The sequence below is a fragment of the Meriones unguiculatus genome, chromosome 21, assembly GCF_030254825.1.
Source record: "Meriones unguiculatus strain TT.TT164.6M chromosome 21, Bangor_MerUng_6.1, whole genome shotgun sequence".
Lineage (NCBI taxonomy): Eukaryota > Metazoa > Chordata > Mammalia > Rodentia > Muridae > Meriones > Meriones unguiculatus.
This window is the reverse complement of record NC_083368.1, coordinates 42,704,287-42,730,119: the sequence shown is the minus strand read 5'-3', so window position 1 is coordinate 42,730,119 and position 25,833 is coordinate 42,704,287. Positions and strand designations below refer to the sequence as shown.

The 25,833-nt window shown below is 37.5% G+C and overlaps 1 protein-coding gene across 1 annotated transcript in view; it reads left to right on the top strand.

The window, feature by feature from the left end:
- Positions 1–25,833, top strand: part of Bmt2 (base methyltransferase of 25S rRNA 2 homolog) — a 52,485-nt gene that overhangs the window by 4,126 nt on the left and 22,526 nt on the right. The window contains exon 2 of the mRNA XM_060374263.1: positions 8,401–8,542. Coding sequence (XP_060230246.1) covers positions 8,401–8,542 — 142 coding nt within the window. The remainder of the gene's footprint in view (positions 1–8,400; positions 8,543–25,833) is intronic.

Sequence of the window (25,833 nt, the reverse complement as noted above, 5' to 3'; positions counted from 1 at the left end):
TAACTGTTTGTCACATATAACACATTAACCTAAAATCCTTCTGTGCTATTGAAAGAACAATCTTATACTGTGAATTTTAATAACTAACAGCGGAATTAAGAAGTTCCTGTTTTAGTTCCACAAGGAGAGCAACAGAACCAAAAAATCTGGGCACAGGGGTCTTTTCTGAGACTGATACTCCAGCCAAGGACCATTCTTGGAGATAACCTAGAACCCCTGCACAGATGTAGCCCGTGGCAGTTCAGTGTCCAAGTGGGTTCCACAGTAATGGGAACAGGGACTGTCTCTGACATGAACTGATTGGCCTGCTCTTTGATCACCTCCCCCCTGAGGGGGAAGCAGCCTTACCAGGCCACAGAGGAAGACAGTGTAAACACTCCTGATGAGACCTAACAGACTAGGATCAGGTGGAAGGGGAGGAAGACCTCCCTATCAGTGGACTTGGGGAGGGGTATGGGTGAAGAAGAGGGAGGGAGGGTGGGATTGGGAGGGAAGGAGGGAGGGAGCTACAGGGGGGATACAAAGTGAATGAACTGTAATTAATAAAAATTAAAATTAAAAAAGAAGTTACTGTTTTATTATGAAACATTTTTGGAGCTTCCATTTTTATTAGTTCTTGTTAATTTTTAAAATGAGTGGTATCCCAATTGTCTTCAAATTGCATAGGTACCACAGAGGTGGTGTTTGTAGCTGAAGCTGTCCGAGCTGAACACCTGCAAGGTGGCATGAAGAACTGGTTCGCCCCTGGATATTATCCATTACTGCATCCCATTTCCTCCCGCTCATGTATCATTCTTAGAGTATTGGTCTTGAAACTAGGAGTAGTGATAATCAGGAAGTTTAACCAGATACTGTTTTCTTCACAATTTAAAAATGAAGTTATTAGTCAAACATTGTGGAACATGCCTTTAATACTAGGATTTAAGAGTTTGAAGCATGCAGTTGAGCAGCCAGAGGCCAACTTGGATTATATAACATGACTCTAGAGAAAATAATAGTAGTGAAAAAGAATCCTAAATAAATAAGTTCGGCAACCAGCCTCACTTTATCAAATACTATGCTTTAAAATTAGAAATCTTTGGACCTCGTAAAATACTGCAGGTATTCATTTAGACTAATTTCTTAGGATGTTTATTGTAGCCAGACTTTCTTGGACCCGCCAGCTCCCTAATAATGACAGAGAGACATTATTATTACTAAAAGTTTAGACAGTATAGCTGGGCAAACCCTCAGCTAGGTCATACAAATTAGCCTTGGCATTCCTGGCCTGCGTCCTGACATATGGCCTGTTACCACTCACATGGTGACCTGGTACCATGTCACGCGGGCAAATACCCCCCCACACACACACACTCCTCACCCCAGCCAGTCTCATTCTTCTCCCAGAGACCCTCTCTCAGCTTGGAAGTTCTATCTTTCCTCTCCTGCCTAGATATTGGCCATCAGCTCTTTATTAAGCTCTTCAAAAGAAGGAAGAACACATTTACAAAATATGATGTAGGTGATGAGTCATAGGAATAATACCAAAGTCTGGACAGTACTCAGCTATCTGTCAGTGCAGAGTTAACTATGAATATGCAGAGGCACCTTCACACAGCACGCAAAAAGATTACCCCAACAGTTTAACACAAAATCTGTCTAAATAAGTCCCTGTCTTTGTGCTTACCACAATTGGCATGTGGATTACTCATCTCTTTCCCACTAAGCTTAGTTCTTTCAGTAAAACTCTCCCTTTTGCCTAACTCTGCCTGACACTGTTCCTCACACAGATTGAAGATGTATATGCAAAAGAAGCTAATATGACTATCTCCTTTTTAGTGACCCAGGTTATTCTGAAAATCCCTTTTTCATATACTTAGAAATTTCAAGTATTGGAGAACATGGGTACTGTGGCAGTTGAGAAACTGTTGAACCAGCCTTGCTTTCCTCCATGTAGTGAACTCTCCTCTTCCTGCTACTCTGCCCTGCTTACCCATTGATCCCCTCATATCACTCGGCCCAATATTTTGACAAAATTTAATGCATAAACATTGGAGATATTTTAATGGATTTAATAGTTATATTTACATTAAAGTATGGTAATAGTTTGTTTATTTTGATATATATGTTTTTATTTGTATGCCCTGAGTTCACAGATAAATCTTACGGCCCTAATTTGTTCTCCTAAATTGTGGAGGCTGGCTTAATGCCATCTGAAAGTGTAATATTTGAGGAGCACTGGTGCCCTGCTTTCCGGGGCTTCAAGTGCTGCTTTACTCATGTTCATCACAGGGGCTACTTGGAATAAATTGTCAGCCTCATACCTGTAAATGTGCCTGAGCATCACAGGTTCCCACTTGTGAAGCAATTTCCTGCTTACATAAATTACATTCTGGGAAGTTCCTCATAAGTACTTTTATGTGCAAGTTTGGTATCATCTTTGTAGTCATATTCATAAAGGAGAAACAAATAATATGATCCTGACATTTTTAACACTGTCTCCCTTACTGCAAGTAGTCAAAGACTGTTATGTTTTGAATGAAGTTTCTTAATCATAAATGCTCATAAAGTTTATGATCAAACGTGTGCCTGTAGATGTTAAGGTTAAGTCATGTGTTATTTTCCTGTTTAAGTATAACTTGACTTCACTTTGCCCCAACCATGACTTTCTGTACTGTTTCGTGGGGTTTGACTCTGCAGCCTTACTATATATGTAAGCTCTTGTGTTTGAGCCATAGTATATTGGATTTAGTTGTAAACCATTAGGGTAAGTGACCAGTTCATACTCTAGATACATTAAATGAAATGTCTGGGTAGTTACAATGTACATTGAGAATTGGCCACCAGAGATGAGAACAACTGCCAGAAAATTAACAGATAATACAGTTACAGAGATTAAATAACAGCATCTGACTGACAAAAGCCCATTTGTTTGTAGTTAATGTAGCCATTGTAGTTTGTCTGGTTTGGCCTTTTGTTCATGTCAGTGAATGTTCATAAACTTAAAACTCATGAAGAAATACAAGGTGATGCAGTGATTAGAACATAATGTTTCATCAGCTTCGTTTCTTTAAGTTCTAAGAAACAGCATTTAAAAGTTCTTGAATATGACTTTGGAAATCTGGTCTTCTGGAGATAAAGCACCTATGGCCACATTTGCCAGTATGCTTAAGTCACAACCAGAAAATCATTCTGAATTCCTAAAAGTTTAAGCCTTATGTATTAGGCCCCAAAGTGTTTGTTTGCAATAATTTGGCCTTTAAAGCTTAAGTTAGTGAAATGTATGTAGTTCATACAGAGTAGAGCCCTTCCATTTAATGTACAGAGCTTCATGACTGTTAATAAGACCAGCTAGTTGCTTGTCATTTTATAACTGATGTTTACTCTGTTTTTGAATACAGAGAACACGTAATTATTTTGCCTCTCTCACGTGAGCACCATGGTTAACTTCTGTAAACTTACCTAAGTTATGAATCAAAGGTGTTTTTTTCTTTTCACCTTACAGGTTTTTTTTTTTGGGGGGGGGAGGGAGGATCACAACTGTTTTCAATAGGTAACATGTGAGTGAATGACAAAGCACTCTAAGGAGGCAGAGGCAAAAGAGTGGAGGATCATTATGAAATAATCAAATGAGTGGCAGATGAACCCTCTCAAAAATATAAATTCCATTATGTTCCAAAGGAAAGAAATGTGCTCTGCCTGACAGTAAGAGAAGAGTTAATTTGCAAAAGAAAGATGGCATCATCACTTGGGTTTAGAATGGAATTGTTCATGAGAGAGGTAAGTGGGGGCAAAAATGGATAATTCCATAACTTATTTAGCTGTAGTTGATTTTTATGAAGAAAATTGTAAGGTAATAGCAAATTAATGTCAGAATTACTAAAAATGCGGCTGTTTTTTAAAATTAATACACTATTTGCCCTTTCTTGGTTGGCTTTATCGTGTGCATGATATGTACGTACTTTAAAATATGAGCTCTCTGACTGAACCTCAAGCTCACCGATTGTCTAGACTAGCTGTTCTAGTGAGCTGGCCAGTGAGCGCTCTGAACCTTTCTCATTGCCTACCACTGGTGTGGGGTATAGGTAGCCAGACATGAGCCTTTCTTTGAATGGGCATCGAGCAAGCCCGGTACCCACTGACCCATTCCCTAGCCCCCAAGTTGTACTTTTTGAGAGTAGGTTTATATTTTAGCTCACGGTTTCATGCAGGGAAAGCCTTGCCGAGTCCATGGTGACGGGAACATGCAGGAGCGTGCTTATGTCTCAGTGGAGGCAGAGTGTTCTGTCCTTTTAAAGCAGTAGTCACAGTTGTGGGAAGCAGACTGTTCTGTCCTTTTAAAAGAAGGAATAGTCACAGTTGTGGTTGACTGAATTAACAAGTGACAGTCAACAATCCTCAGAGTCAACTTTTAACATGTGTGTTATGGGTACAGTTGGAGTGCGCAGAAGAAATTTGAATATATAAACTGGGCATATAATAACTTTCTTAAAGGGGGATTGCTTTCAGAACCCACATTGTAATATGCTTCAGAATTAGTTAAATTCAGTATTTTGAATACTATAAAAGCAGAATACTATGAAAAAATTATCTTTTCTTAGCTTTTTCTCTAATTTATCTAAAATAGCATTCTTAATAGGTTTTCAGAGAATTATCCCAAAGTGAAATTTTCTCATAAGTAAATGCAAACTGTTTTTTCAATTTTTTTTTAACTATTAAGCATTTACTGTAATGTATATTTAATAGGCTTGATAAGCATTTGTGGGATAAGGGCTTGCATTTAAAGTTGTGGTTGATGTTTGGATATAACTTAGAACCCCTGCTTGGATGTAGCCCATGGTAGCTCAGTATCTAAGTGGGTTTCCCTAGTAAGAGGAACAGGAACTATGTCTGACATGAACTCAAGGACTGGCTCCTTTACTTCCTCCTGCCCCCAAGGGAGGAACAGCCTTGCTAGGCCACAGAGGAGGACATTGCAGCCAGTACTGAAGACACCTGATAAGCTAGGGTCAGTCAGATGGAAGGGGAGAAGGACCTCTCCTAGCAGTGGACTTGGAAAGGGACAGGGAGGAGATGAGGGAAGGAGGGGGCTATGGCTGGAATACAAAGTAAATAACCTGTGATGAATATTAAAAAATAAAAACTAAAAAAAAAAAAGTTGTGGTTGAGGATACCTTATAAGGGACATAAGGAATATTTTAGGTTAAAGTCGGTTTTGTTGTAGCCTCACTCCCACTTTATTTGTATGTTTTGTATTCTCCTCTGTCTTACTTTCTGTTTCTTAAGTCTATTATTTCATGTAGCATTTAACAGAATTCTTCCCCTGGGGCTGGAAAGATGGCTCAGCAATAAAAAGATACTGCTGCTTTTCAGAAAATCTTTATTCAGTCCTTGGCCCTTATGTAAGATAGCTCACAACTGCCTGTAAACTCCAGCTCAGTTGCTCTAACACCTCCTTCTTTTGGCATCTATGGGCACCTGCACACATGTGCTATGTGTGTGTGTACATTTACCCACACATACTTTAAAATACTTAAAAAAAAAACATTTTTAGCAAATATGTTATAAGAATAAAAATGCAAAGAAATTCACTTTTTTCTCAATTGTGTAGTTAAGTGCACTGTGTTTACCAGTCACATATTAGCTTCCAGTGTGAGCACACTTGAGAATCTGTAAGCTTGACTGTTAGTGAAATGTTAAAACATTAAGCTGTTTGCCATTCATGTTAATTAGAGACAAAAAGAACTGATTTCTTTAAAATGTCAGGTAAGCGGATAATGAACCTCAAAACTACATGAAAAGGAATATTTAAAGACAGTTTTGTTGAATGAAGAAATACCGAGGCCTTCTAAAAAGCTATAGGGAAGTGGGTTTCTGTGTAGTTATAATTGTCTTTGCATCTTCTAGCACATAGGTAATTATAGAGTAAGCCGAGTTTCAGAGTCTAAAATGACATGGTAAGGACACTCAGAAGTTTTAACAGAGGGCAGTGGGGTCTCACATAACCACCCTTAGTTCTCAGCTGTAGTGGACAAACTCTGAGCTCAGAGTCACCATCGGGGACAAGTAGTCAACTTTAAGTGTGTACTATTTTTCTGTTACCTTTCTACAGCACTTTGGACCCTCGGTGACTTTGTCCTTACTCAGTAAGTGCATACAGGAATCCAAGGTTCTTAACCCCCAGGTAGTGGGAAATAGGATCGTCAGTGCTCAAGCTGCCTGCGCTTCAGGTGCCCCTTCGATCCAGGAGCATTGGGGATGTGGTGTCCTCACAAACAGGGTCACCGATGACTCCTGTTCTGTGTTTTAGCTTTTTCTCATACTTTGTCTTTTGTTGTTGTTTTGTTTTGTATTTTTCCTTTCCCATACGCTTACTGCTGTGATTTTAGGACTTTCTTCAAAATAAAGTACAAGTATTCAAGTCTTCATGATTTACCTACTTTCTAGAATCTAAATCAAGTCTTGCACAAATGAAATCCATTTTCAATACATACAAGTTCTTTGAAATACATTTAATAATAGAAATTTTATTTAAATGACTCATGTTTACACACATATATAATTCAAGTATTTCTGCATAATATATGTGTTTTATAAGATAGCGAAACAAGTTCAAAGAGTTTTCTAAAGCTTAAGATATAGAACTCAAATAATAAAGCTCCTTTAAAACTATACTATAGCTTATTGAGTTATTTAGTGTCCAGTCTGATGGGTAGATTCAAGAACAGTAGTGTTATGAGTACCTATAGGTGTATGAAGGGATCACTAATCAGAGCACTAATTTGTAGATCCTTATTTCTGTTTATAGTCTTATCAGTCACTGCACCTGATAGATGTTGCTAGGAAAGGACTTGCTGAGAATTTAGAAAATTTTTGTTTGCTTTTTAGGAGGCAATAACACTAAGTTGATGTATAACAAATTAAGAGCACAGTCCCTTCACAAATATTAGTGACTCCTGAAAATATTAGTATATTAAGGGCATGACACTCTCTTACACTTAGTCAAGCTTTAATTTACTTTGAAATTAAAATCAGTATTCAGTCTAAGAATGGTTGATACCATAGCATTTTAATGGAACAATGTGTGTATGGATGTGTTTGTGCCCTTGTTTTCAAGACACAGTCAAAACCATAGGGGTAATAAGTAGGTTTCCAACTCAGTCCTTGCAAGTCTGTGGAACTAAAATAGCCAGTAAATGAAATTACGTGGCTGTTTTTCAAACTTGAATAAATGTGTTGATTGTTAAATTTGAACTATTTTCATCCCTTTTCTGTTAAAAGAAAAAAGAGAGACTTAATCTTGCCTGGAAAAAGAGTTTTAATATAATTAGTTCCACAGTTGGCTATTCCTTGTATATGTTTATTCTGTTACTACATAAATGCCTAGTTAGTCATGGTAGAAGATAACTCATTCCTTTGTTTAAAGACAGTAACGGAAGGTGCTCAGATAATTTTAATTCTTTACCCTGTTGTGCTAATGAACATCATTTGGCCAAATAATTTCTTGACCATTATCAGTCTTCATAGTGATGTTTGAAACTTTACCTTCAACGTAATGATGAATGATTTAAAAACTAAGATAGTAATAGCTGGATAGTAACGTGTGTGTGTGTGTGTGTGTGTACTCTTGCCTGTGTTTATGTGGCCCACAGAGGACAACTGTGGTACATCCATCGGGTACCATCCACCTGATCCTTCTGGTTTTGTAGTCAAGGTCTATCCCTGCTCTGGTACTGACCAGCTGGACCTGGTTGGGTGACTAACCAGGGTTGGTAAGCCAGAGAAGACCCACCTCTCTCTCTCCCTGCAGCTCATGGATTGAAAGCTTTCACTAGCACAGCAGGGTTGTTTCAGTGGCTTCCTCCAATGGAACCTCAGGTCCTTGTTTTTGCAGAGCAAACATCTTACCAAATGAAGCGCGCCCCTTTTATCACTTGCTTTTACTTTTAATTCAGAACATTATCAAAAGCTCAAAACATTGAAGAGGCTTGTAGCATCCTTTGTTCCAAGCACAGGGATGGGGTGAGTTAGGGGGTTAGAGTTTTTAAAGAGACAATATATCTAGACCAGGTTCAAAGCACAGGTGTTTGTGTTCTTTCTTTTCCCAAGTTGTATAAAGCAAAGATAACATGAAAACTAACGCTTGAACTTCCAGCTGTGGCTGTGCCTTACCCGTATGGATTTGCTTTATGAATTGATGGCCCATATATGTATATCTCTGTGTGTGTGCAATCTTACAAGTCTGTTTAAATGGGTAAATTTTGATTGTCAGATCATCAGTTGTAAAGCAATGCTTAAAACTTTGTTAAGTTTTAATTCATGACTTTTGTAAAGCCATTATACACTGTTTTCTATCTTCCTAAAATTAGCTCACACGTTTTTAAGTAACGTTAACTTAGTTCATCTTTTCTTTGCATGTAGTGGGCGATTTTGACAAGATCTGGCGGGAACACTGTGAAGATGCGGAAACACTTTGTGAGTACGCTGTGGCAATGAAAAGTCTGGCGGGTGGCCACTGGGCAAACACCTGTGAAGGCGAAGGCCGCATTGAGTGGTGTTGTAGGTGAGTTTCTCAGACTGGCGCTGCCGGTTTCCAATATAGTCTTAAACTCAAATGGCAAACAAAGTGTGATTTTTATGCCACAGTGGGGAAGTGTACATATTCCAAATCATGTTTACATCACTTTAACATCCTCCTTTTCTTTGTGTCTCATGATCTCACTAGCTTTATTTCACTTACCTTTCTCTTTTCTTTTTCCCCTTTTTTTTAAAAAAATTTGTTTTATTATTTTTGAGAAGGGTTTCTCTGGGTAGCCTTGGCTGACCTAGATTCCCTTTGTAGACCAGGCTGGCCTGGAAGTCACAGAGATCCATCTGCCTCTGCCTTCCTGAGTGCTGAGACAGTTTCCTTTTCTTCCTGGAAATGCTTTTTTTTTTCTTTAACATGCTTAATTTTTTCCAAACTGTTTATAAAATTCTCCTTTAAATACTTTAAATATTAATATATTTCAAAATACAAGGGTAATTGACTCACCCATAATAGAAATACTTCTTCAGATAATACATTTGGATTCAAGTAAAAAGTGAGTACATTAAACTAAAAAGCATGGTAGCAGTTTCAAAATGCTGAATTTTTGATGTGTGATTTTGGGGTATGTCATCATGTACTCTCATAGTACAGTTTCTAATGTTGAAGTCAGAAAATGAAATACCGTTGCTATGAATGCTATCAATGTGATACAATTAGAGCCTCTTTTATGTTGTTTGAATTTTAAAAAGAGTTCCCAGAAGGAAAGCACTGTTTTATTTGTATAAACCGTACGTTTATGGTAGGTTCCATCTTACACTTCCTTTTTCATTTAATTTTCCCTTCGTGTATTCAGTTTTCTTAAAGATTCATTGCGTATGTGTGTTTGCCAACTGTGTGTAGGCCTGAAGAACCCAGAAAAGGGTGTTGGGTGACTGGAAGCTAAAGTTATAGGTGATTGTGAGTACACTGAAATACGTGGGTACTGGAAACTGAACTTATGACCTCTAGAAGAATCTGCAGAGGGCCGAACTGCAGCCATCTCTCTAGACCCTACATCTTTAAATTTTTTTGTTTTGTTGAAAATAGGTTGTTTGATACAATACATTCTGATTACAGTGTTCCCCCCAACAACTGTTCTATATTCTGAGCACCTTCTCACCCACCCACATCCAGCCCAATTAATTTAAAGATTGCTTCAATAATATTTTGGAAATCATATTCTTTGTTCTTTTAAAACATTTATTTTTATTAGGAACAATGTAATTCATTCTAATGAACAAACAGTTTAATCAACTTAACCACAAGTATATGAATTCTGCTCTGTTTAATCTTTCCTATGTTGAAAGTTAATGGTGGTGCATTATTTATTTTCTATTATATCATCTTGTTATTTTGTCTCTCTGTCTGTCTCTGTCTCTGTCTTTCTCTCTGTCTTTGAGACAGGATTCCTCTATAACCTTGGCTGTACTGCTTGCTTTGTAGACTAGGCTGGCCTAGAGCTCACTGAGATCTGCTTGCTTCTGCCTCCCTGAGTCCTGGGATTACAGGCGTGCTCTCTGGTTGGCTCTCTGCTTTTATTAAAAATTTTTATATAATAATATTTTGATCCTGTTTTTCTCTTTCCCCAGATACTCCCTGATCTTTCCCACCTCCATATCCTCTGGATATTACATTCTGTATGTCTCTGTCTCAAAGACACAATGAAGGTAGTAAACAAAACCAGTAGGACACAAAACATGCCAAAACACACAATGAAAATAAAAAGACGTCCCCCACAAACAACAACAAAAAACCATGGAGTTTTACACACACACATACACACAGTCACACATATACTGACTTGTTTTTAAATCTAGGTTGTACATTTGGGAGAAAACATTTGATATTTGTCTTTCTGATCTGGCTTACTTTACTTAACAAAACAGTTTTCCAGTCCCATCCATTTTCCTGCAAATACCATGATTTTTCCTTGTGTATGTATACCATATTTTCTTTTTTCCTTCACCTATTGGTGGATATCCCAATAAACTTTATTTCTTCTTGACTACTGTGAGCAGTACAGCCGCAAGTGTGGATTCACAAGTTTCTGTATTCTATGACTTCAGGCATATACCAAAGAGTGGTGCAGCTGGTTCATGTGACAATTCCATTCTTACTTTAGTTTAGTTTTGTTTTTAATATATGTTTTTAAATGTTTTTGTGCTGATTTACCCATTGGTAAAACACAATTTATCAAACCTATTATTCCCCTGCTTGTCTTCAGCATATAGATTATTTAATATTTTGATCATGAATGTGGAGAATTTCTATTTGTGCTTTTACCAGTGCTTAAAAAGTATTGGACTTTGGAGCATTTGAGATTAAGGATGTTCAGTCTCTCTTTCCCTCTTCCTTCTTCCTGTGTTTCTAATTCTCTCAAAAAAAGGATGTAACATAAAAGACATGCAGCTGCCCATAGTATGTTACTTTCAAATTCTGCCTTTCATTAAAATAAAAGTTCGATTCTGGAAAGTTTGATAGCAGGTCTATTAGACAAGGAAAATAAAGACTTATTTCTGTACTGGATAGAAGTAAATTGCTCAAAAGCAATGTGAGACAATAAAAGCAAACTCTGACTGATTCCCATTGGCTAGATGGAATAATATAAGCACCCAATAAGGAAAAAAAAGCTAACAACAACAACAAAATGACTAAGGAATGGAATTAGTGAAAACATGAGAGTACAGCAATACTAGAAAAACATTTTCAAAACCTGGTGTCACAATTATCATTCTCTACTGCATACAAATTATTTATTGTGAAATTTGATCAACAGAAAGAGTTATGAATAAACATACCACAGTGATTTTGGAGAATATATAATTATGCTCTGTTTATAATGGAAAACAATTATAAAATGATGACAGGGAATAAGTATTAAAAACTTACACCGTAAAAAATCTTAACTTTACAACTGCAAATGTGATGTTTGATAAACAGAAGTAAATATCTCAGAAGCTTATTAAAGATTGAATTAATTGTCAAGCCAAGTGTCATTCCATACATTATTCTCTACCAACAAAGAGAAAATGTTAGTCCATATTTGAAGGCTCTAGGGGCACTACCTCAGCCAGTTGATAGCATTTACCATGAAGGTTCAAGAGCCTACTCATCAGATGCAGATGTGCTTTCATTTACTAAGATATTTTTTATGTGTGGAAATATTTGAATTGCAACAATCATCAGACCTAGCTTTCAGTTTGTAAGAAATAAATAAAGCAAGGAGGAGGACCCTGGGTAAGATGATCAATCCTCACTTAGAAAGGCAAACGGGAGTGACATCTGAAGAGGGAGAAAACAGGGAACAGGACAGGAGCCTACCACAGAGGGCCTCTGAAAGACTCTACCCAGAAGGATATCAAGGCAGATGCTGAGTCTCATAGCCAAACTTTGGGCAGAGTTCAGGGAGTCTTATGAAAGAAGGGGGAGATAGTAAGACCTGGAGGGGACAGGGGTTCTGCAAGGAGAGCAACAGAACCAAAATATCTGGGCCCTGGGGTCTTTTTTGAAACTGATACTTCAACCAAGGACTGTGCATGGAGATAACCTAGAACCCCTGCACAGATGTAGCCCATGGCAGCTCATTGTCCAAGTGGGTTCCCTAGTAATGGGAAGAGGGACTGTCTCTGACATGAACTCAGTGGCTGGCTCTTTGATCACCTCCCCCTGGGAGGGGAGCAGCCTTACCAGGCCATAGAGGAAGGCAATGCAGCTAGTCCTGATGAGACCTGATAGGCTAGGGTCAGATGGAAAGGGAGGAGGACCTCCCCTATCAGTGGACTTGGGGAGGGGCATAGAAGGAAAAGAGGGAGGGGTTGGGAGGGGATGAGGGAGAGGGCTATAGCTGAGATATAAAGTGAATAAATGGTAATTAATAAAAAAATAAATTATATATAACTGAAAATGTAACGTTTTTGAAGGCTTTGCGTTTAAATAAAGACCTCTTTTATACAAATGTTTTGTTCTGGCTCAAGATCTCAGCACATATCCCAGGCATGTCTTAAACTCACAACCCTCTTGCTCCTGCCTCCTGGTGCAGTCTTTATAAGCATGTGTCATCATGGTAGGCTCAGTACTTTTGTTTTCTTTTTAAATCCACCACTTGTTCTTGACTATTGTTCTCAGGAGCTGGAGTTAAATTCACATCAACCTCTTTCTTTTAGCAGTTTGACCTAAAACTGATCTCTTTCTGAACACATGAAGATACAGTGCCTCTTGGAAAAAAATAATAAATTTAAGAAAAAAGAAAGGAGAGTAAATGTGAGGCAGACATTATCCAGGTGGAAGGTTCAAATGCCCCTGTGAAAATGCCGCACATGGAAGTCCACTTAAGAAAAACCGGTGGATCCATGTTCTTTCCATGTTCTTGTTTCTTTTATTAGTCTCATCTAGCTCGTGTGTGTGTGTGTGTGTGAAATATATGGCTCACTTAAAATTAACAGGGAAATAAATGATACATAATTTAAAATAAAACTATAAAGACACTGCAACCTCCTTTACACATTTTGTTCTGGATTACATGCACATGCACACACAACACTATTTAATTAAAGATGATGAAATTAGAGACGGAGGGGCAGGAAATGGGAGGAGCTGGTGTGGGGAGAGCACAGGTAGATGTGATGTAAGTGTAGTGCTCAGGTATAATGGTCTCAAAAAGTAATAGATGGAATTGCAAAAGTATTCCTTTGCATTTCCCTGATGGTGGAACCCATAATATGGATGTGAAAATCCTTGAAGTGTCTCTCAGCCATTTTTGTTTGGGAATTTTTCATAGTGAACCGCCTGCCTCTGCCTCCCTGAGTTCTGGGATTAAAGGCATGTGCCAGGGCACCCAGTTTCATGGGCCATTTTTAAATTGGATTATTTGACGTATTATCCTAGTCAGACCTAGATTTGTTGAGGTCTTACCCTAGTCAGAATGGCGAAGACAAAAAAGAAAACAACGCAAAGAACAATCCAGATTCGATAGATGACTTAGAGGCTGCAGAGAAAGGTTTGACTTACGTACTGACGGTGGGGGTGCAAACTGGAAAAGCCACTATGGAAATCAGTGTGCAGGTTCCTCAGGAAGTAGACTAGGTCTACTCCAAGGCCTAGCTACGTCACTGTAGCATCTGAAAAAGGACTGCATCTACTGCACAGATGATACATGCTCATCCAGGATCATTGCTTTTCTGTTCATGATAGTCAGGAAATAGAAACAGCCCAGATGTCTATCAACACAGGAATGGATAATAGAAATGTGGCACACATGCATCCTGGAACATTATTCCGTCGTTAAGGGAAAAGGAAATTTTCAGGTAAAAGGAGGGAACTGGAGCAACCATGATAAACAAGGTAACCCTTCAGGTTCATCAAGGAGGACAAACATTGCGGGTTTCCTCTCGTGGATGAAAGCTTTTGAACTTGCCCTGTTATGTCTCATTTGGAATACCCACAGAAGTTAGGTAACTAGGAAGAGCCATTGGGAGGGAGGGGAATCTTCCAAGGAAAGGTAATAGAAACATAGCATTATTGAGTGGGAAGGTTGAGAAATGGACTGGGAAGGTTTAGATGAAGTGAGGAATAAGAGGGCAGGGTGAAAAGGGGAAGAGGGGAGAGAAAACCAACACTGAAAACCATCTGGAAAGCCATCTGGAAAGCTTGTAGAAATGTTCTATAATATGTACCCAATATTTAAGAAAAAAGAATTTTAAAGGAATTAACCTATAATTGGGGGGGGGGGGACGACACACAGATACAATACGCCAGCACGAAATGTTATCTAGCAAATAACCGAGACTGTGGCAGGATGCACACGACTTGCACAGGTCCAGGCCAGACAGGGTCCTAACACTGAGAGAGGGAAGTAGACATAGGGCCCCACCCCTAGCCAAGAACCTCTTTGCATGTGATAGCTGAGGGGAAAGGTAAATGAGTTTATTCCAGTGGTGTCTTGGTGTCTTACCTGGCTATATCAGCTGTGGTCCAGGGCAGGTCCTATGCCTAGCAGTAGTTCAGCAGCTACTTTAAGTTTAAAATTAAAGGACTGTATAAAATTACAACATAAATAAATATGCCGGTTAGTTTTTTTTGTTAGCTTAACACAAGCCAAGTTCATCTGGAAAGAGGGAGCATCAATTGAGAAAATGCCTCCATCAACTTGGGCTGTAGGTAAGCCTATGGGGGCATTTTCCTGTCTAGGGGCTGATGTGGGAAGGCCCAGACCACTGGGCAGTACCACCCATTGGCATGGTTCTGGGTTATAAAAGAAAGCAGACTGAGTAAGCCATGGAGAACAAGCCTACAATAGGCACCATGCCTCAGTACCCTCTGCTTCAGTTCCTGCCTTGACTTCCTTCATAATTGATTGATTGGGATACGTAAGCTGAAGTAAGCCATTCCTCCCCAAGTTACTTTGGGTCGTGGTGTTTAACATAGCAATAGATAACAAACTATGTAGTAATTCTCAGTAGTTTGATACTATGTCTGTTCAGCAGAATTATAATAGTAAGTTAACAATTGTGGCTTTTGTGCTTCCCAAGAATGCATTCTTGGTCAGATTTACAGTTTCAGGTATTTATTTCCTCATGAAGATCAGTCTTAAATCTTTAATCAGAAAGTAGTTGGTTATCCTCACAATGCCACTGTTGCACCCATGGCCATATTTTGCCAAACCATTTAGATGACTTTCAGCTTACAGCAGTCTCCATAGCAGCTTCCAGTGCTGTGAACATCACTTAGAGTGAAGGAATCTTCTTGGTCAGCACAATTTTATTTACCTGTCTTGTGACCAGAGTCTATGGTGTCTTCAACAATAGGATCTTACCCTGAAAGTCTAGTGGGCGTCAAGAGCAGTGGCAATGGCCTCTGTTGTTAATAGGTTGTCTGGGACACCACCATTCAATATTTCCATGGAATTATCTCAAACATGTCACTAGGCTTTTTATTTGGCACTCTGGTTTTTGGGAGGCATACCCTGTGAAGGGTAACTCCATTAAACACACACACACTTTATACATATATATGTATATACACATATACACACACACACTTTATACATATGTATATATGTATATGTATACATACATGTACATATATGTATACATACATATGTATAAAGTGTGTGTATATATAAATATATACGTATATAATGCTTATAAAATAGTAGGATTTATATGGTTTTTTTCAAACATCCTTAATGTTAGTTATTTCTTCCCCCACTCACTCCTCAGCTCTTCCCTCCCACCCCTCCCCTCCCATTACTCTCCCCACTTGAACTTCCCTTCCCATTCCCTTTTCCATTCGTAATACCAGTATTCTACCTTTTCCTTAAGATCGTTCTTTCTCCTCCCCAGTAACAGGATTCTTGTTTTCTGGATTCTACAGGTCCTCCAAGTTAAAGATACAAACCTAAACTATTGACCAAATATCCACCTATGAGTGAGAAAATAGAACATTGTCTCTCTGTACCTGGGCTGTTGTATTTAGTGAAATGTTTTTTCAGCTCCATCTATTTGCCTAAAATTTTACTCATTTCATTTTCTTTAGAGCTGTATAAAATTTCATTGTATATAGGTAGCACATTTTTTAGTCATTAGTTGTTGGACATGTAGGTGTTTCCACATCCTAGTTATCGTGATCGAGCAATGAGCGTGTAGGAGATATAGTCCTTACATATGGTAGTAGATCTATTAATCTTTTGATAAATGACCACACTGGTTTGCCCTCCAACATCTACTCTTTTCTGAACTGTAGGTGATAACAGGTTAATATATTGTTTCCTGCCTTTTTTTAAACTTAATTATGGAGATCCTGCCATATTATATTAGATGTTCCCAGAGAGATAGAAGCAATATGTCCATGTGCACACACGATATATATATATATATACACTTATGTATGAATATATAGTAATAGATTGATTATAAAGAACTGACTCTTACAATTATGAAATCTGCTGTAGCCTAAGATCTTTGTTTTAACTTTTAGATGAGTTCAACAGATTGCCAGTTCAAACAGCCAGTTCAAAGTCTGAACAGACTAAATTCCCTTAAATAACTAGTAAATTTCTTCTGCTTATCTTCAAAGAGCGTCAGCTTTTTCCTGCCTTCAGGATCAGATTAAACTGACTTTTCCTGGGTTTTGAGATTATTGGCTTTTTAGGTAGGTCTACATAATCAGTAATTCCTTGAGTCATTCTTAAATATCTTAAAGTAGAACTGTAAGTCTATTGTACAGAGGATCAGCGTATTGAAATGTCATACTATACACTATAAATGCTCTTTCTTACTCTACCAGTTAAAGTATATTTAGAAAAGATTTCATGAATTGCAGACTAGAGGAATTCCTATTCATTGTTCATTCATTTTCTTCTAGTACTTTTTAATTTCATTTTTTGTATTTATGTATTTCATCTGTTTAAAGTTTAGCTGGTATTTGTGTTTGTTTTGAAGTATCACTCTTGGTTTTCCCCATAAATAACTTTCCCCTGTGATTTCCACTTCCCCGAAATGGGGTTATGTGAGAAAATTGATCACAGTGTTATAACTTGAGACTTACATGTTTGATTGTTTATCAGCTTATTAATTTTGTCTCACTGTTTGCCTCGTAGTTGGCTTTATTGTGTAATTATGTTCACTTAGTTTGTATATTTTGAGCTGACTAATGCCTGTGTTTCAGTCATAGACTTCCATAGTGTTGTCCTTTGTCATCTGTCCTACCCACCCTTTTAAAACCTTCTCAGAATTTTCTTGATGATTTCTTTTTCCATATATACTTTCATATCAATTGGTTTGCTTATTTTCTAACTGCTTAAGATGAACTTATGAATTGTAAAAACTTATGCCTTTACCAATATTGAATCATCATGCCCATGAGAAAAAGTAGTTTATTTGATTTGTTCTACTTTTTAGTCAGTATTTCTAGGATTTCTATATAGTGGTTACACGTATCTCTTGTTTTATTTCTGGGTATTTTATCATTTTGTTGTTATTATAAATATAGACTTTCATTATACTCTAACAGGCTAGTACACGTATTTGTATGAACATATTTTTCTCTACTTTTCATTTTTGAGTTTTACATGTATATCACCATTTAACATAATTTTATTACTATTTGTGTTATTTTACCATTGATCTCTCAGGTTGTCCAGATACTCAGAGTATCATCTGAATACATTAAGGTTTATTTCTTCCTCTATAGTTTATTTGGTCTACTTCTCTTTCTTCCCTGAGCTGTCTTGCCAGCTCTGTTGTCTGTTTCTTGAGTATGAATGCAGTATGAACAGCTGTGTCAGGCTCCTGCTGCCTGACTTCACAACTACGATGAACTGTGACACAGAATCAACCCTTTCTTCCTTAAATTGCCTTTGTCAAGAGTATTTTATCACAGCAACCGGAAAAGAGATGAAGACAAGGAACAGGGCTCACCTCTCGGTTTAGCTTCAGTTTTTCTCGGTTTCTGTTATGCAAGATTTCATTAACTGTTCTGGGTTGCTTTACTCAGCCATAACTTTTTATTTTATTTATATCTGTAGAGAGGGAAGATCAGAAGATCATAGCTGAGTCATCTTATGGACCCATTAGGAGCTTTGGCTTTAATTCTAATTCTGTTTAGAAGCTGAAACTCATTTCATTCCTGATTAGTTGCATATTTATTAAGTGCCTATCTTGTAAGGAGGTATATAGAAGATGTTTTGGCTTTTCTAATCTAGAATGCAAACTCTTCCACATTCTAGCTACAAAACAGTTCAGTGGTCTATGGGCAAAATAGGTTATTGATAGCCACAGTCCCACTGCAGTACCAATTCCTGTCTTAGTTTCTCTTCTGGTTACTTTGGTAAAATACTCTGACTAAAGCAACTTAAGGGAGAAAGGGTTTCTTTTGGCTTGTAGTTCCAGGTTCAGTCCATCATAATGTGGAAGTCAGTGCAGCAGCAACCGGAAAAGGTTGTATTTCATCCACTGTCAGAAGAGGATGAGCATTGAATGCTTCCTCTAGTGTTTAGCTTGGTTTCCCTACTTATATTATGCAAGAACTACTGACTGGGGGAATAGTCCTGCCTACTCTCAAGATGTGTCTTCCTGCCTCAATCATGACCATTAAAATAATGCTGTAGAGGAATTTTAATTCAGAACATAGCAGCTCTGGCAAGAGATCATATTCAAAGAACTTCTAGGTCTGTTTAGTCTGGCTGGAATACAGACATGCCTTTGATCCCAGGAGCCAGAGGCAAACAAATCTCTGAGTTCAAAGCCAGCCTGGTATAGAGCAGATTTCAGGTAAAGAAAAGTTTAGGTCCAATCCGGATGGTACAGACCTTTAACCCCAGCACTTACGAGTCAGGCATGCAGATCTCTGAGTGCTGTTGAGGGAGTTCAGTTGAGTCAGAGAGTTGAAAACAGTGTGGTGGGGTTGAATTCCTAGCACTTTAGTTTGTGGAATTCACAGGCAGTTTTTACCAGGAGAGTGTTATACAGAGAGGCTGAAGAGAGAACAAGCTATACACAGATAAAGACAGAATGAGCCAGAGAATAAAAAGGATCCAGAAGATTAAAACAGAATGCTAAGAGTTAGTGTGAGGCCAAGCAGAACAATTCAATATAAGAAACCAAGAGAGAAGCCACATTCAATCAGTCAGCTAGGAGAGGAGTTTGAACTAGAACAGTTGAGTTGAACCAGCCAGCCAGAATTCAGAAAGATCTAGAAAGGGTAAGCTTATTCAGTAGTAAGTCCCAGAGACTGAAAACGTTCTGGGCCTATAGATTATAGAAGCTTCCAGGACTAGGCCTAGGTTCTAAGCAGACAGAAGCAATAAGCCTCCAAGACAATAATTGAAAATAAAAGTTACTTTTACATAATACCCAGAGGGGCTATCTTGCAAATGATTCCAAAATCTTTCAGGCTGACATTTATCATTAACCATCACCCTCCTTAAACCAGGAATAATATCAGTTATAAACTGATTATTTCTTAATTTTTATTTTACCAGGTTTGTTTTGAATACCATCAAGCAGTCTGTGGGCAAACTTAGTTAATTTTCATTTTATGGTAGGAAATATAATAATAATAAGTGGTTTAAGAATCTAAAATGGAAAAGTTGTTCATATTTCATCTACTTTAAATAACTAGTAAATATGAATTTTTGAGGTACGTGTCAAATTTTGTACTAGTCACTTCATATATTTACACACACACATACTTACCATTAGCTTGACTAGTTAATAGGTATTTGAGTTGATTCTCTGGTCTTTTCATAGTCCCTTTACATACCTAGGTATGGTGTCCTCCTGTACATATTCATTACTATATAGGAACACCGTAAGAAACTCACTGACCAGTCTGTGCTAGTCATCAGTTTAGATACCGAATAACAAACTGAAATGAACTTAATTATGTGAATTTAATATGATTTCACCTTTACAACCCTAAACTTTGATACTAAATAATTTGAAACAAGTAGAAATGTTTGTCTAATAGGAATAATGTAAAAACTCACGTATAAATAATGGTCATGTGTATTGAACTGTTCTGCTTTTATATCTTTAAACTTACACTTCTATAGTGTGTGATATTGTGACTATCTGTTTTCAACAGAGGTTCCTGGCTCATAACTTCTTCTCCAGTGCAACTCATTAACAACCAGAAACTCTTAGCGCAGGTCCTGGAAACTTGCTTTCTCCACCCTCTGTCTTCAAGTTGCCCATGAGGAAATTTCTTGTTACCGTCTTATAGTAGGCAGGAAGACCCTCCTTACTCTGGAAGGGTCCTGCCCTTTGCTCTAGAGGGAAGAATGTTTGATAATGAGACCAAGAAGAATGCATGCCTTGCTCTGTTTCAACACAGTGTTAGCATTAGATCATGCCCGTTTTGTCTAACCACATTTTTATAGGGTTTAATCATGGCTTTGCAAGGAAATCTTTATAAAAACCCAAAGGACTGGTTACAGAGAGTTTATACAGAGCTTAATATGTGGGTTTCTTGAAGAAGACAGGAAGCCTTTTGATACTTTCCACACACATCTTCCTGTGTGTTCCCAACAATACCTTTTAGAGAAATTGGTAAAATTGGTGTCTCCCTGAGTATTTGAGCCACTCAAGCATGTTAATTCAACCAGAGGAGGGAGTTCATAAGTGCTCATTCAGACGCATGGGTAATGTAATGTGGATCATGTGACTGACATCTAAGTGGACAAAGGGAATGAGTCCTCATGCTGTGAGATTTAGAGAATTGGAGAATGAACCTCCAGTCTGTGGGATCTGACACTCTCCAGTTCAAAAAGGGTTGAAATTGAACTGGATCAGAGGAACCCAACTGTTATCTGCTGCAGAAGTAATTGCTTACTTATAGGGAGAAATACTCATGCCTTTTGAGACCACAAAACTGTTCTGTATTAATTGTGCTGTGAAAGAATAAGAAAAGAGCTTAGTTTTCCAGAACCCTTTTTCCTGAACTAAATTTTTATTCTTTCTTTTAGTAAATAAGAAGTAAAATGATTGTAATATGCTGAAAGCCTACCTGACTTTGTTGTCATAAACCAAGAGGGCCCTCTTGGGTTATCTATGTGCAGGCAGTGAAGCAGGCTTAAACTAAATTCTCACACTATTATTTCAGTATGCTGTCACTGAATAGCAGGTACCGAAGCTTTATGGGAGGAGTGTATGTCTTAGTTAAAACTCATTAATACATATAAATATATATACTTGTGTTTGTATTTGTAGATGTAAATACACATAAACATATGTACCTCATGCTTCTATACTGAAAAGCATGTTCGTGTATTAAACATAATCTATTAGTATTTTATATTTTATCATTTATAAAAAGTTCTCAAACTTACCTCTATTTAGCATTTTTGTTTTATTTTTATTCAATTTTTTCTTTGTAAATTTTTTCTTTATTATTATTTAGTAAAATTTATTCACTTTGTATCCCGGCTATAGCCCCCTCCCTCATCTCCTCTAGGTCCCATCCCCCAACCCGTGTCCTTCCCCTAGTCCACTGATAGGGGAGGTCCTCCTCCCCTATTATCTGACCTTCTATCAGGTCAACTAAATGTAATTATATCACTTCCCTTTCCTCCCTTCAGCCCCTCCTATCTCTGATGCACTTGTTTTTTAAGCACAGTTTTATTTGTGGTTCCTTAAAGCCTCTCGGTTCCAACCCTCCAATTCTACGTAGGAGAGAGAAGGTTAGTAGGAAGATGAGTCACAGATCCCTTTACTTCTCCAGGCTGTTTAGGTCGATGGGTTCTTGTGGGGCTATACCAATCTCTGTCAACAGCAAATGAAGCAAGCAGTCTCCTCTGTCTGTCTCCATCTCTCTCTTCAAGTCACTGAGCCAGGAGTCTCTCCAAACTGCCATACCAAACGCCATGCCTTTCTCTCTCCAGGCTCCTGATTTGTCTTCCACAGAGTCGTAAAACACACCCCTCTCCATGTTGCAGGAGGCAGGCCATTACTAGTTGGCAAAGACCACATCCAACAGGCAGGAGGCAGCTAATCAGCTGTGGACAAACTAAAGCCCAAACCAAAATCCCACACTCAGAATTAAAACAACATATTTACATAACTGAGTTTTTAAAGAAACCAGAACTTCCATTACTAGTCCCTTCCTCCAGCTCCTGCCGTGCCGCCTACTCTCAAGTTGATATCCTGTTCTTTTATTATTATAATCAATTTATAGTTTTATATGTTATTATATGTGTGTTATATATGTGTGTATGTAAACATATGTCAACCCTTTATATAAACAAATATATACTTACATATATAAACATACATATTTATATGCACACAAATCTGTAACTACAACCTGCTGAATCTTTATTGTGTCAGCTGTCAGGGCTGACCACTTCATTTTGAATAATCACTTGGGGGGGTAATTTTTATTCTTTAGTAATTACTTGCCTGTAGTTCTTTGTCTAGTTGGACTCCCTTAAATTCTCTTCTGTGTTAGCATGTCTATTGATACAGTCATTGTTCTATTGAGTACTTTCTTCAGAACACTAGCCCATTTTTTTAATTGAATCATTTTTTCTCAACTTTTTTTGAGTTCTTTGTGTATTATAATATAAATCCTCTTTCAGACAAAATTTTCAAAGAGTCTCTATAATTTTGTGGATTTCTTCTTCAATTGATTGCTTAGCTCTACAGAAGCTTTTTACTCTCATGAGTTCTCAATTGTCTATTGTTGACCTTAATTCCTGAGCACCTAGAATTCTATTCAGAAAGGCTTCTCCTGCAACTGTGTCTCTTAAGGTACTGTCTTCCTCCCCCACTCCCCCAGCAATTTTGCCAGTTCATTTCAAATTGAAGCCTTTGATCCATTTGAAGCTAATTTTTGTTCAGGTTGATAGATAGAGTTCTAATTTTACTCTTCATATGTGGTTATCCAGTTTTCCCAGCACCTACCATTTGTTGAAGATACTGTCTTTTTTTCTAGTATATGGTTTTTGGACTCTTTAGTCAGCTACCAGATGGTTGTAGTTATGTGCACTCATGTTTGGAATTTCTGTTTCATTTGGGTTTTTTGCCAGTACTATACTGTTTCATTTCTCGGCCTCTGTAATCTAGAATGATGATTCCTCCCGTATTGTTCTAGGATTGCTTTGGCTGCCTGGAGCCTCTTCTAGTTTTACAGGAATTTTAGGTTTGTTTGTTTGTTTTTCTCTTTCAATGAAGAATGTTGTGGGTAGTTTGGGATTACGTTAAATCTATAATTTGCCTTTGGTAGGATGGCCATTTTCACAACATTAATTCTACCAATTCATGAATACAAGATGTCACTTCAAAACTCCCTCACTGATGTACCCACCCACTTGGATTTTCCTTGGTTCCTGATTTAGTCAAGCTGACAACTGAGAATAGCTATCACACTTAGGTACAATATATCTAAATAGGGATATTGGCTTCTTTTTTCTCCATTAATATTTTTTTAAATTTCTTTCTGCTCTGATTGATGCTTCCAGCATCATTAGAAAAGAAGGGGGTTGATTATAGCCTTGTCTCATTTCCGATTTTAACGGTATTGCTTTCAGTTTTTATCCATTTAGGAAAATGGCTACAGGTTTCTCATATAGAACCCTTGTTATTGTTGAGTTGTGTTCCTTCCATTCCCACGTTATAGGACTTTTATCATGAAAATATTTTTTGTTTTGTCAAAGGCCTTTCCTGCATTTATTGAGATGATCGTGTGTCTTTTTTTTTAACCTTTAAGTCCATTTTACCATTTATTATTCTTATTGGCTTAAATATGTTGAACTATCCTACATTGCCAGGATGAAGCCAACTTGATCTTGGTAGATGATCTTTGCTTTTCACTTAAGGTTTATTTTCATACAGTATATTTTGATCATATTCTTTCACCTCCCCAAATAGTACATAAATGTGGTCTGTGGTTTCAGCTATAATTAAAAATGAATTCAATAAACTGTTATCTTTCAAAACATTTTTTAAATTTTGATCATATTATTTCCCCTCCCCCAACTCCTCTCACTTTCCTACCCTCCCAACTTCATTTTATCTCTTTTAAAACAAACCAACAAACAATAAATCAAAAAATCAAAAGAAACAAAAAACTACTAAGACCAGAAAATAACAACAATAACAAAAATAAAATAAGAAGCTCACAAAAGACAAGCGTAGACTCTGTTTTGAATAGGCCAGCTACAGAGTTATTATTAAAAGGTTTGTGTAGATTGCAATCATTTTTGTTGTTGTTGTTTGCTGGTTTGTGTTAGTTGTATTTTTAATTTCATTATAGCTTCATTTTCTTTCTAGAGTCTCTTGGCTGTGTTTATTCTTTCTTCCACTCAAAGTCTTGCTTCCAGTATTCTGCTTAATGTTTTTATTGTTGTAGTTGGTTATGACTATTTTTGGACTGTTTAGATCATGGAAAGTTTTCCTTTTGTTCAACTGTGGCAAATACTTTTGCGCCTTATAGTAATCAGGATTGATAGCCATAGTCTTTTAGAACTTGGAGTGCATTGCTCCAGAAGGCTTTCAGAGTTCCCATTGAGAACCCAGTTGTTACTCTGATTTTTTTTTTTTATCATTTATATGTGACTTTTTTTGTTTGTTTGTTTAACTTTCATTTTTTTTTTTTTGGTTCTGTATGTTTAGTGGTTTTTTGTAACTATGATATGCTATGGATTGTTTCTTTTCTGATCTTATCTATTTGTTGTTCTATGTGCTTCTTGTATCTGTATGGGTACGTATTTCCTTAGATTGGGGATGTTGTCTTCTATGGTCTTGTTGTTGATCTGGTCTATACCATTAACCCAGGCTGTTTCTCTGTCTTATAACTGAAGAAATGTAGTCTTTTCACGGGGTCGTTCCTTGCATGTTCCTTTCCTGTACTTTTTAAAATATATATATTCTTTGCTTATTTGACCTAGATCACCTACTTTATCTTTGTGTTTTGACATTCTGTCTTCTGCTTGATTCTTTCTACTTTTAAGGCTTTCCCCTGAGTTTTCTAATTAGATTATTGAGTTTTTCCCATTCGTCTTCATTGCCTTGTGTTCACTTCAACATTTCTATCTCTTTATTGAATTCTATTTTCAAATTCTAAATTATCTTTATCATTTCATCATTTAGACCTGTATTTCTGTTTTCTTGGACACCACTCAGGTCTTTATTGTGATCCTCTTAGAGGTCAATGAAGTATTTACTCATTCTTTAAATTACTTGAATATTTTGATAAAATTTATAATTGTTCTTCTAAATTATGTTTTAGGGTTCATGTAGGTAGTTCTCATTAGAAAACACTTCTATAGGACTGGTGAGTTTGATATGAATCATACTACCTTGACCATTTTTTGTTTGTTTTTTGTTTGTTTCCCGAGTTGACCTGAGTATATGAACTTTTTCTTGGTTTGTGTCTAACATGAGAATTGGCCCTGCCTTAGACTGCTATTGCTGGAGTGGTGTGACTAGAATTAGGCAAGGTAGAGCTGTTGATGAACTGTTTAAATGGACCAGGCAAAGATTACCCCTAAATTGCGGGTTTGGAGCTACAGCAGAGGATATAGAGATGGCAGTGGGTAGAAAGAAGGACGAGAGGGCTGGAGAACATATTATCAATCAGAGATGGCTCATGACCAAAGCAGATCCAGAGTGTGTGGATCTAGAGCTAGGGCTGTAAGTATGGAAATGTCAGCAGGTAGAGTGAATAACGAGATAAGCAAGAAACTAGCCAGCAGAGGTAGCCCTTGAACAAAAGGGGTCAGGGGTCATAGAATGCAGGTCTGGAACTAGGCATTGTGGGTAAACAGGTGGCAAATGGATGGGGGAAGG